The sequence below is a fragment of the Taurulus bubalis genome (genome assembly GCF_910589615.1).
Source record: "Taurulus bubalis genome assembly, chromosome: 9".
Classification (NCBI taxonomy): domain Eukaryota; kingdom Metazoa; phylum Chordata; class Actinopteri; order Perciformes; family Cottidae; genus Taurulus; species Taurulus bubalis.
In genome coordinates this window covers 2,264,551-2,277,928 of record NC_136597.1, presented here as the reverse complement: position 1 = coordinate 2,277,928, position 13,378 = coordinate 2,264,551, and the positions used below count along the sequence as shown (strand labels likewise).

The window sequence follows — 13,378 nt, the reverse complement described above, 5'->3', positions numbered from 1 at the left end:
ATAAATGACTCTACTTCTCTCTTGATTTATTCCCTCAGTACACATGGTCATTTATAGTCAAACAGACCATAAAACAGGGGATGCTTTAGGGTGAAGCTACTGTGATTGACAGGTCTCTATAAGTCTGGGAGTTGTCTGGGTTTTCATCTTACACGCTTGATAAGACGCAACACAGGGATGCACATCAGGGAGCTCATTTGCAACACAAAAAAACATGACAAACAACTAAACAAAAACAGTGGTGCAGAACAACACGGTCCAACACCTCTGCCTGTGTTTGAGCTCCAACATCATGATGTAAGCACAGAGCCCAGCTCCTCTCGTCCCACCGGAGTCCTGCTCTCTCTCCTCAAGTGCAGCTTGATCCTGGACCACCATGGATGCAGGTCTCTGTAGAGATGTGGGCTCAACAGTCACGACCTCCCGTCAATGGGTTTGACTGAAGTCTTATTTCACCTATCTTCATTTTCCTGCGAGCGGGCATCAGACCCATCAGCATGCTGGGTAGTGGAGTATCCTAGCTGTGTTAGCTTAGCTTCCATCTGGGCTCTCCTCCCTGGGGCAGTTTGGAACCAGCCAGCGTCAGGTCTGGTTGGCTGGTTGGCCGTGGATCGGTGATTGTCTCTCAAGGTCCGCTGCACTTAATCCCCACGCTTCCTTTTCAGATGTTGATGAATGTGTTCTGTCATATGCCATAAGTGTGCCAGTAATTAACATGAAAAAAACAAAAAAAAACATATGGGGTTCATTTAGAGAGTAAAATAGACAATGAGACAGGGTATGTTTTAGGGCGGGGCTACCTTGTGATTGACTGGGAGTTTGTCTTTTACAACTTACACCCTTTCAGTGAGTTTTCACTTCATGAAAGTGATTTGTAACATTCTGCTCTCTCTCAGTTGTGTCAGCTTCACTTCTGATTGCAAAAGAACAAGAAAACAAGAAATGGCAACAGACGATGTTCCAAAATGATGAACTCCAAGCTTCAAGCTTCAACCACAAGCCAACAGGCGACGTCACGGTGACTACGGCCACTTATATAAAGTCTATGGCCGCTGCTTACAGAAGCTTAATGGTGTATTTAGGGAAACAGTTCACGGCAACCTTTTTGAATCTATCAACATTCGTATCAACTCAGGAATCCTCTTATTTGGATTACGGCAGTCGGCCAGAGAGGGGACACGTTAACAGAGACTGCAGCATTCAACTGTGAAAGCAGGGTTTTGAAAAGCGAGCCACCATGTTGCCAGAGGAAATTAGCCCTTGGCGCTACACCACTAGCGCCACACCTTTACTTTCCGCCTCGCTACAGAATGGGCATGCTTGCTTTCTGCGCTGGCACTGAATGTAGTTTTTGCAGGTAAATGATGAGGTGCAGAATCATCCAATATGAATGTAATTCCTGGGGCCAGTGTGGGGCTGCAGCGAGCACACTGTAACATCTTGTTAGTGGCGGCGTCTCTCTCAAAGGTAACCCAGGTACTCAGTCCGTCTGCCTCATGAAAGTGATGGAGAGCGTTTGCCATTTCTCAGAATGAGGCAAACCCAAACTTACATGCTGGTGTCTTTAGCAAATGATGAAGCACGAAGCAATTGGAAAAAGGAAGTCACCGTGTTCATCAGAGGATTATTGGCATCAGCACTCTTTAGCCGAGACTCGGCTGGGTGATAATAGGCACCAGCATTATGCAAAGTAAGAACACCGACCTTTAGGTCATTAAAAGTTGTAAAGTAAGGGATGAAGTACAGCGAGCCAGAGATTATTGCAGAACAAGCCCTGCCACAGTGATTCAAGACCCTGCAGTGATTTTATTATGAGGCAAAGTAGCCGTCACGCTTTGACCAAAACCATCAAAGCCTACCATCACCATAGAGGAGGATGTCTCTGGGCATCAAGGGTCAAAGGTTCCTTTCATCATGAATCAACTTAAAAGTAATATCGCCCTTTTGAAACAGAGAAAGTGCCCCCTTTTTTAACATAACTTTAAACCTGGTTTCGGTTCCATAATTTGACTTTTTCAGATATTGCTAGCATATCGACACTTCTGGTAGTAACACTGCGAGAGGTAAGGGCTGGCGATGTCAGATGGGATGAATGTCAGACAGCGCCTCATAATCCCAAAGTCAAACAGAGTGAAACAAAACCGTGACAGCACATGTTTAATAGATTGCCTTTTCTATTATACAGAAGACTGGTTGGAACTCAGTTTAAATGTAACTCTCACAGTTACTGTCTTCTCTCCCAGAGAGCATCCCATTAGCAGTGTCAGCAGGCTAAGCGATATCAAAGGCAAAAGGTCGGAAGCGGGTCGGCCGGTAAAAGTGTACCCGTGTTGCCGGGGTTACCGTGTTTGAGCACATAGATCTCATCACTTGCCCACTAACGTGACTGGCCACATGGCTTACGTACACAGAACCATCTGAGAATCCGTCATTGCAGCATCTACATTGCAGCATCTACGCTAAGCTCTTCAGGAGCCGCCATCGTCGTTTTGGACCAAACAGTCAACCCCGACCTTACCTCCCGGTAGCTAGGCGCTTTTTCCAACAACTGGATATAGGGGCGTTTGGTCAGAAGTTAAAATAATCTGCCTGAGTAGAAGAAGAAGAACCAAAGGTCACCATCTGGCCATCTCAGAGGGATTAGCCAAGTTGTATCTCCTTCCAACCTCTCCAGGTAAAAAGTATCACTATTGAACCACAGTGAAGGATGGTGGGTGATTAATGCGACAATCATACTGTTAACATCTACAACCCAATATATATCATATATACATTTATATGTATAAGATGCTTCAGGGGAGAGGAGCAACTTGTATTTTTCTGTATTTTATATCTACAAACCAGTCTGATCCAAAGGCTAATGGACACTAATGAATATAGACAAATGATACAAAACTCATTTAATCGTCTAATTCAAGTATGACCTGTGATCCTTAACGCTATCAAACCTTTTACAATTTCATGACCACACATTCATGGCAAGTATCCGAATGAACATGACATGACGTTCACTGTGATAAATTGAAGTAGTGGAAACTTCGGTAGAATTTAGAAATGATTCAAAAGAAATTGCACTATAGAAAGTACAACCCCATTATAAACGATGCTATCTTGCAATGCTTCACACTAATCAGATTCATCTTAACCACGAGGAACTACTGGTAGAGTGGTGAATGGACATGAAGATGTCATGTTTGCAGCAAGTCAAAGTTGTGGTTAGTTGTTGCATCAGGTGTCTCATGACATTTCTTTCTTCCGGCATAAACAAGCATGAAGCATCAGATACGAGGAGCATTGAATTTTTTAAGAGTAGTATGATCTGTTTTGGTTTTCATTAACAATAAAAGATTACGTCACTGTTTCTGGGAAGAGATTCCCAATAAATAATAGATGCCTTTTCATTGAGGGGTTAGGTTCCCTGTGCTGGGAACAATTACAAACAGATGTTTCTTAAAGTTAAATTCATATTCACCTGTCCTTCCTAAAGCTGGGTGAGAGCACAGCTGCATCAGTCCCAACAGATTTGAAGTGAAGCCTCAACCGGGTCTCGCTCTAGTTCTTTTGCTCTGGACATGCAGCTGAAAAGCTCCGGGGTTTGAAATGACTACTCTAATAGGTGTGATCAGGCAGAGGCCCGACAGGCACCACGTTAGACTTGGTTGTGGTTCTTTTATTTTGACCCTCTAACATCACACAAAGGTTTCAGTAGTATTCTCTGCTGTGTGTTGTGCTAAAAGTACAGTTGATCCGGTACCAATACCGGTATCAGAAAAGCCTCTGATACCGCCTTCAATTGCTGGATCAGGTGAGTGAGCAAAGCCTTTGCACGGATCGTATCATTTATGAGCTAATTATTGCTACGCAGGAACAAGGACAACATGTGTCGCTCACTCCCCGATCTGTACATCTTGCCGGATCACTACTGCACATGTGCAAACTAGGACTACACACCTGTGGTGATAACGCTACATTGTCAACAACAAACCAGCAGGAGGTCTAGTCAATGTTAGCTGTTAGCAGCCGGTGGGCAGCATTTAAATCACGTGGAAAGCTTTTCCTGCTCTGGTTCACAAGTTATACTTCCAAGGTCTAACGTGACTGGCTAATGGACAACAACTGACCCATTATCAACGGTTTGCAAATGGAAATCACTCTTTAAAGCTTGTTTTCTCCATAAGATTAGACATCATCCTAATTGGAGTGATTTGGTAAATAAGGTGTACTGAAACAAAGACGGTTGGGTACTTAAGAGATCATTCAGTACTCAAAGGTTCTGAATACGTAGAAGTACCTTTACAATCCTACCGCACAGTCTGTTCCTCTGTGAGGTAGGATTGTACAATTAGCTTAGTGCTAAAAGCTACTAGCTAGTCTACCTAATATGGATAGTTTAACTTCCTGTATTAACGACACAATGCATTTCCAGGTAACAATGCTCTGTACTGCGGCTAAAGTTGAACAAACCTTTTCTGACAGACTACTTGTGTTTTCTTGCTGGATCCCTTTGCAGCGGCACCCCACTGGGCCAACGCAGTGGTCTCTCTGGAATAAATGAGGACCCTGGATCTCTTTTGACACACCGCTTTTGTAGTTCTGCACGCAGCCTACGGGAGCTAGGTTTCCAGAAAGACCTCATTCACCACCAGAAACACCACCAGAAGCATGTCTGTTGTTACAAGTGTAATAAAAGGTCCCGCTAAGCAGCTGGAGCAGAAAAGGGGTCCCTTTAAGACCAACTAACCTTTTATTACAACCAGGTGAAAACCGTTGGGTCTGAGAAGTGAAGTCAGTGTGTTAAAGCTACATTCTTTCTCCTGTCCATCAGGGGGTGACTCCTCTGGTTGTATAGAAGTTTATGCTTCATGTGTTAAAGCTACATTCTTTCTCATGTCCACCAGGGGGTGACTCCTCTGGTTGTATAGAAGTCTATATAAATGACTCTACTTCTCTCTTGATGTATTCCCTCAGTAAACATTGTAAACATGAGTTTATGTCTCAATATCTAGTTTAAATACAGCATTATGTTCATTTAGTAAGTTATGGTCCATTTAGAGTCAAACAGACCATAAAGCAGGGGACGCTTGTGTCATTTCTGGTTGCAAAAAAACCAAGAAGCCGACGGCCAAAATGCCGAACTTGAGGCTTCAAAGCGGCAGTCCACAAACCAATGGTGGAAGTAACGGCGACTACGTCCACTTCTTATGTACAGTCTATGATTACAGCATCAAAGATGGGACAATTTGGTCCAATCAACCTTCATCAGATACTTTAGACCATATCTTGTAAGCTTATTCGCTTCCAGTCACACATAGTCCAACACAGAGATAAAAACATAGCAGATTGAAGCCAATACTTTCCTCACAGACACCGTTAGTGTCACCAGTAAAGCCCCTCATCTCAATGGGGTGTCTATCTTTTGTTGTGTGATCTTACCCGAGGCGGAGGTGAGCCGCATCTACCGGCAACACGTTTTTGGATTAAAAAAAAAAAGAGTTCTGCATGCCTTTGTTGTTGCTATGACGTCCTGCAATGTGGCTGCCACTAACTACTCTCACATGTTTAGCCACAGCAAGCTCAGCCCCCCACACTCTGCTATCTTCTCCCACCGATATGGAAGCACATCAGAGTCGCTATGGAAATGTAGGCAGGGAAAAACAGCCGAGATGTTGACGTCCAACTTGCTTTTCTCCTGCCGTGAGCCGGTCAGGGCTTTGGTAATGAGAGCCTGGGGACCTGGCTGAACCTGGTGTGTGTGTGTGTGTGTGTGTGTGTGTGTGTGTGTGTGTGTGTGTGTGTGTGTGTGAGTGTGTGTGTGTAAAAGAGAGAGGTAAGAGTGTCTATAATCTTCCTTGAGAGCGTCTGTGTGTGTGTTTCTGTAGGCTGTGTTCAGTTGGGGAACCAGCTGTGGCCAAAGATTTGTTTGTGTCCGTGTGTAGACCTACATATGTTTGTGTGTGTGTGTGTCCGTGTGTAGACCTACATATGTTTGTGTATGTGTGTGTCCGTGTGTAGACCTACATATGTTTGTGTGTGTGTGTGTCCGTGTGTAGACATACATATGTTTGTGTATGTGTGTGTCCGTGTGTAGACCTACATATGTTTGTGTGTGTGTGTGTCCGTGTGTAGACCTACATATGTTTGTGTGTGTGTGTCCGTGTGTAGACCTGCATATGTTTGTGTGTGTGTGTGTCCGTGTGTAGACCTACATAAGTTTGTGTGTGTGTGTGTCCGTGTGTAGACCTGCATATGTTTGTGTGTGTGTGTGTCCGTGTGTAGACCTACATATGTTTGTGTGTGTGTGTGTCCGTGTGTAGACATACATATGTTTGTGTATGTGTGTGTCCGTGTGTAGACCTACATATGTTTGTGTGTGTGTGTGTCCGTGTGTAGACCTACATATGTTTGTGTGTGTGTGTCCGTGTGTAGACCTGCATATGTTTGTGTGTGTGTGTGTCCGTGTGTAGACCTACATAAGTTTGTGTGTGTGTGTGTCCGTGTGTAGACCTGCATATGTTTGTGTGTGTGTCCGTGTGTAGACCTGCATATGTTTGTGTGTGTGTGTGTCCGTGTGTAGACCTACATATGTTTGTGTGTGTGTGTGTCCGTGTGTAGACCTACATATGTTTGTGTGTGTGTGTCCGTGTGTAGACCTGCATATGTTTGTGTGTGTGTGTGTCCGTGTGTAGACCTACATAAGTTTGTGTGTGTGTGTGTCCGTGTGTAGACCTGCATATGTTTGTGTGTGTGTCCGTGTGTAGACCTGCATATGTTTGTGTGTGTGTGTGTCCGTGTGTAGACCTACATATGTTTGTGTGTGTGTGTCCGTGTGTAGACCTACATATGTTTGTGTGTGTGTCCGTGTGTAGACCTACATATGTTTGTGTGTGTGTGTGTGTGTCCGTGTGTAGACCTACATATGTGTGTGTGTGTGCGTGTGTGTGTGTTTGTATACCTACATATGTGTGTGTACCTACATGTGTGTACATACCTACATGTGTGTTTGTGTGTGTATATATTCACATGTAGGTCTGTTTGTGTATGTGTGTGTATACCAACATATGTGTGTGTTTGTGTGTATACCTAAATAGATGTGTGTCTGTCTGTGTATACCTACATATATGTGTATTTGTATACTTACATATATGTGTGTTTGTGTATGTATACCTACATATATGTGTGATTGTGTGTATACCTACATATATGTGTGATTGTGTGTATACCTACATATATGTGTGTCTGTGTATACCTACATATATGTGTGATTGTGTGTATACTTACATATATGTGTGTTTGTGTATGTATACCTACATATATGTGTGATTGTGTGTATACCTACATATATGTGTGTTTGTGTATACCTACATATATGTGTGTGTTTGTGTGTGTATACTAATGTGTGTTTGTGCGTGTATACCTACATATGTGTGTTTGTGTGTGTGTGCTTGTGTGTGTATACCTACATATATGTGTGTTTGTGTGTGTGCATGTGTATATATAACTACAAATATGTGTGTGTGTGCAGGTGAAGGTGTCTGAGCGTACCCGTTGGCCCGACAGTCACACACAGAAACACACTGGGGTAAGCCGATGAGAAGCATGAACAACCCCATCAATTCTTTTCTCCATCCTCTCCCTCCCTGCTTCACCTTCTTCCTCCGTCTCTTTCCCTCCTTCCCTCCCCCTGTTTCCCTCCCTCCCTCCCTCCCTCCCTCCCTCCTCTCTAATCGCAGGCTAATTGACTCAGCCAGATTTGGCAACAGGCGTATTAGTGTCATTTCACACAACAAGGGATGACCTATGCAGACGAGACGGAGCGAGGCCCTGCAATGTTGTGTTCACTCACACACACACACACACACACACACACACACACACACACACACACACACACACACACACAGCAAATGCATTTCCAATTGATAAATTGACCTTTTTAACACAAGTTTCTTGTGTTTTCTTGTCCGTCCAGCTTAGAGGAAGAGCCCTGAGGGAAACATGTTGCTGTACACACACATTGTTTTTCTGTCTTCCTCTCTCTCGGAGCATCCTCAGACTGAACACTGCACTTCCCTTCATAGCAATGACATGTAATGGCAACACACTGTGTCTTTCCACAGCAGCAGCAGGTAAACAAGGTGTATGCGTGGCCGTTGGTCTAGGAGCGGAAAGTCTGAGGAAAGGTCTTTGATTGAGCTTTGTGTGTGTGTGTGTGTGTGTGTGTGTGTGTGTGTGTGTGTGTGTGTGTGTGTGTGTGTGTGTGTGTGTGTGTTTTGAAGGACCAATTTGCAAACACCTTCAGAGTGAGGACATTATCACTTTGCGACAGACCTCCAAAGACTTGGGTTAATGAGTGTCCTCACAAAGATACATGCACAGGTGTGTGTGTGTGTGTGTGTGTGTGTGTGTGTGTGTGTGTGCGTGTGCGTGCGTGCGTGCGCGCGCAGAGCCCTTACCGCTGTGCGCGCTGAACCAGCGGGGTGCGATGTGCAGGGGCAAGGTGTCAGCCAGCGACCCCCGGGACCCCAGGTAGAGCACCCCGTCCGCGTGGTGCCCTCCGACCCCCGCGTCCTGGTAGCCGGTCCCGTGCGGGCCGGCGGTGGACCCCCCTCCGGCTCGATCCGAGTCCGTCCCTCTCGGGGTGTAGAAGCCGAAGGGCACGGAGGCGCTGTGCTCAATGCCCATCCCGGCCACGGAGCTCACCGAGCGGCTGCGCAGGCCCATGGTGCCGCTCGGCCGGTAGTGGCCGAAGTGGGCCGAGGGTGGCACCGCGCTGTCATCCGTAGAGACACCGGGAAAAGCACCCCGGGGCCGGCCCGCCGTGCTCTGCTTCCCCCCCATCCAAAGCGGGAGGCCAAAATGGGTGGGGGCTCTGGGTGGAAACAGGAGGGGGCTCGGCTCGATCCCCTCCCTTCGCTCCGGTCTGTCTCTCGGCCTGCCCGTCTGCGCGCCCGCCCCGTCTGTCCGTGCGTCTCGGCCGGCTCGTCAGCTCTGACTCTCCGCAGACGCAACAGCCCGCCTCGCGGCTGAGCGGAACATGAGCCCGCGGGACCAAAACCTTCGACACGAGCCGATGCCGAATGACGCCGAAAAAGCCCAGAACGACGCGCAAGCTGTCGGCTACACTCCCCTCGCGGCCCCGGGTGACGGCTGTATCATCGCAGACGGGACGCGGCAGCGACACGTTTCTATCGCCGCCCGGCCGGCAGAGATCAAAGCGGCGGCGCAATGTTCACTCCGCTGCTCGCGCCTCATCTGATGTCAGACATCGTGACAACTGTTGCTGCCGCCTGACCGCCAACAAAAACGACGCTCTGCCTTTGGGAGGAGGAACAAAACAATGACGTCGCCGTCCCCCCGCCGTGCGTCCGGTCCGGTCCGGTGGTCTCCAGCCAGAGGTCGCCCGTGTCCCCACCCTTCGGATGTATCGGGGTCACAGTGAAGCCGCTCCCCTGCGCACAGACCGCCGCTCCTCCACTGCTGCTGCCGCCGCCGCTGCTGCTGCTGCTGCCGCTGCTGCTGCTGCTGCTGCTGGCCACACAATGGAGGCGCTCAGTGCGCAGTCCCGGATCACAGCCGCAGACAGGAGACGCTCAGCTGCGTTCATTCCCATTCGAGGAGCCCGGGCTTGGAACGCGCCTGCGGTGTTTGAACCAGGGGTCACTTTAGGACGCGAGGTGTGCGGCGCCCGCCAGGTGGCCCAGAATGAATAGCCCAATAGCCCAGAATGAATGGGGGTTTCCACATACATTGTGCTTTTGAGCAATTTGTATATCTAAAAGAAAATAAGATGCTTTTCCCCCCAATATGATTTTGTGTTCAGCTACTTTGTTCATATCCTTATATTACTCCAAAAATAATGATATCCACAGAATGTTGACATATGTAAAGGCCAAGGGAATCCCCTCTTTTGAGTTTGTTCCTTAATTAATGAATAGAAATAGAGCTACCCATAACCCCCCCCCCCCCCCCCCTCACACACACACACACACACACACACACACACACACACACACACACACACACACACACACACACTGCCAGGCCTTCAGCCAGCATATTGTACCCATTACCAAGTTATGCACAGATTTTTCCACCATATGCTAAATTATTGGGATTACTGGCTCACATGTTTTGTTTGGGATTACTTAGTCTAATCCTGAGTGTGTGAGTGTGTGTGTGTGTGTGTGTGTGTGTGTGTGTGTGTGTGTGTGTGTGTGTGTGTGTGTGTGTGTGTGTGTCTGTCTGTTTTGGGCTCTTAGTTTCATCACAGTAACACAGTCAGTCTAGTTCTAGAAACCCAATAAGGTAAACGGTAAAATACTGACTGCAATAGGTGTTAATATATCCAGCTTTAATGACAACAGGCCTATAAATGGTCCCTGCTCTGCTGCTCAGGCAATCAAACACTCTCACACACACACACACAAACACACACACACACACACACACACACACACACACACACACACACAATCAATTACAATGGTTCTAATATAAATACAGGACCATAAGCATAAAATACTTAAGCCTGCATGTCAAAGCTCTTCCGGTGTCATTTGAGGGCTTCCTTTCAGGGTCTCAGATGGCCAACTCAAGGTCACACATGTGTTAGCCAATGACATGAATTCTGTAATAGTTAGAACATGTCTAGACTGTCCACACACACACACACACACACACACACACACACACACACACACACACACACACACACACACACACACACACACACACACACACAGTATTCTTAACCCTAACCCCTAATCCTATGTATTGTTTGAGTTGTGTTTAGAGGTTGCACATGGGGATTACATATTATTTTAGCCCTGATTTGTATGTTTAATTTGATACCTAACATGTTTGTTTTTTTATTTTCCTGACATATGTATATAAGGGCTTAACCGGGGACATGAAATCATGAATCACGTTTTCACTGCTTCTAAACACATTCAGATTGTCTGCTGGTGTTTTTATGTCACTCTTCATTCCAAACGTGGTAACTTTGGTTCATTGGTTGCATAAAGTCAAGATGGCGTCGGCCCAATCGTGAAACCTGAGGCTCCATAACATCAGTCCACAAACCGATGGCTCTTATGAACAGTCTCTGGAGCAGACGGGGCCTTTTCAGAAGAGACAGGCGCCAAAACAGAGCATTTGAGACGGAGCGTGAGACAGGTGTATACAGACAGACATAATGAGAACAATTATGTGTTTGAAAATTAAAGAATGTTAAAAAGTTCGAGTAGAAACACAAAATGCAAGTAAATGAGCAGGATATGTTCCCTTTAAGTAATAAGTTACAGATGGGTTCACAGGAAGACAAGCAGAATATAAGGTAGACATTTTGGGAACACTTTCTAATGAGTCAACCATAATTAAACGCTTGTTATACAATGGCTTTATTGATTGGTAGTAAGTCATTTACTAATACTTCATGGAGCCTCTTTTGAAGTTGCCAGGTTGGGGAAATTCCTCAGGAAGGTAATCATCATCAATCTGGACGAAAAACCCATTTATTAATAAACTATTATGAATCCTGACATGAAGGTTGATCAGAGAGCAAGAAACCACAATGCATAATGTATGGTTTACCAACATTCATAATGCCAATAATACCAAATACAAAGTAACACAAACAGAGGGATGTTTGGAGGCTTCTCTACAGCACTGGTGGACATTAGTCTTCACAGCCGTTGTACCGGAGCCAAGTGGGCAGCTGTGGCTCGGTCGGCCATTAATCAGAAGGTCGGTGGTTTGATCCCGGGCTCCTGCAGTCTACATGTCAAAGTGTCCTGGGTCAGTCTACTGAACCCCTGTGAGTGTGATGCTCATCTCTCCTGGTGAGCGGTGGCACCGTGTACGGCAGCCTCTGCCACCGGCGCATGAATGTGTGTGAAATGACTATAAAGAGACACAAATAACTACAAAGAATACAAAACAGCTGCAACGAGACACAAAAAGACTTAGCAACGATGAAAAGAGGCAAAATGACTACAAAGAGACACAAAGCAACTACAAAGAGACACAAAGTGACTACAAAGAGACACAAAGCAACTACAAATAGGCACAATTTGACTACAAAGAGACACAATGTGACTACAAAGAGACACAACGTGACTACAAAGAGATACAACATGACTACAAAGAGACACAACGTGACTACAAAGAGACATAACTTGACTACAAAGAAACACAACGTGACTACAAAGAGACACAACGTGACTACAAAGAGACACAATGTGACTACAAAGAGACACAACGTGACTACAAAGAGACACAACGTGACTACAAAGAGATAAAACGTGACTACAAAGAGACACAACGTGACTACAAAGAGACACAACGTGACTACAAAGAGACACAACGTGACTACAAAGAGGCACAAAATGACTACAAAGAGACACAAATAATACAAAGAAATACAAAACAGCTGCAACGAGACACAAAAAGACTTAGCAATGATGAAAAGAGGCAAAATGACTACAAATCGGCACAATTTGACTACAAAGAGTCACAACGTGACTACAAAGAGACACAACGTGAGGACAAAGAGACACAAAGTGAATACAAAGAGACACAAAGTGACTACAAAGAGACACAACGTGACTGCAAAGAGACACAACGTGACTACAAAGACACAAAGAAACTACAAAGAGACACAATGTGACTACAAAGAGACCCAACGTGACTACAAAGAGACAAAGAAACTACAAAGAGACACAATGTGACTACAAATAGGCACAACGTGACTACAAAGAGAAACAATGTGACTACACAGAGACACAATGTGACTACAAAGAGACACAATGTGACTACAAAGAGACACGACGTGACTACAAAGAGACACAACGTGACTACAAAGAGACACAAAGCAACTGCAAAGAGACGCCAAAATGACTACAAAGAGACACACAGGGACTACAAAGAGACACTAAACAACTACAAAGAGATACAAAGTGACTACAAAGAGACACAACGTGACTACAAAGAGACACAACGTGACTACAAAGAGACACCATGTGACTACAAAGAGACACAAAGTGACTACAAAGAGACACTAAACAACTACAAAGAGATACAAAGGACTACAAAGAGTCTACAGACAAAACATTAACTACAAAAAGAGCAAAACAACTACAAAGAGACACACAACAACAAAAGAAGGTAAACAACGTAAAATATGTGTTTTGCTCCCATGCAGGAGAGGAAAGTCGAATAATGATCATCTTCTTCAACATAAAGCCATTCCCTGATTTCACTGACAGCAATATAAGTACATTATGATGCGCTATAATGTAATAATATTCAATCCAATCTCTGCAGGTCCATGTGCCCGTCTCTGAAACCCTTTAAACTGATGCACACTGGCACTAGAAGC

At 45.4% G+C, this 13,378-nt stretch overlaps 1 protein-coding gene across 1 annotated transcript in view; it reads right to left on the bottom strand.

Moving 5' to 3' along the window:
- znrf1 (zinc and ring finger 1) overlaps positions 1–8,838 on the bottom strand; it is a gene marked incomplete at both ends in the record, with an annotated part of 53,926 nt that extends 45,088 nt beyond the window's left edge. Inside the window, one exon of the mRNA XM_079223679.1 lies at positions 8,454–8,838. Coding sequence (XP_079079805.1) covers positions 8,454–8,838 — 385 coding nt within the window. The remainder of the gene's footprint in view (positions 1–8,453) is intronic.
- Positions 8,839–13,378: the final 4,540 nt, after the last annotated feature.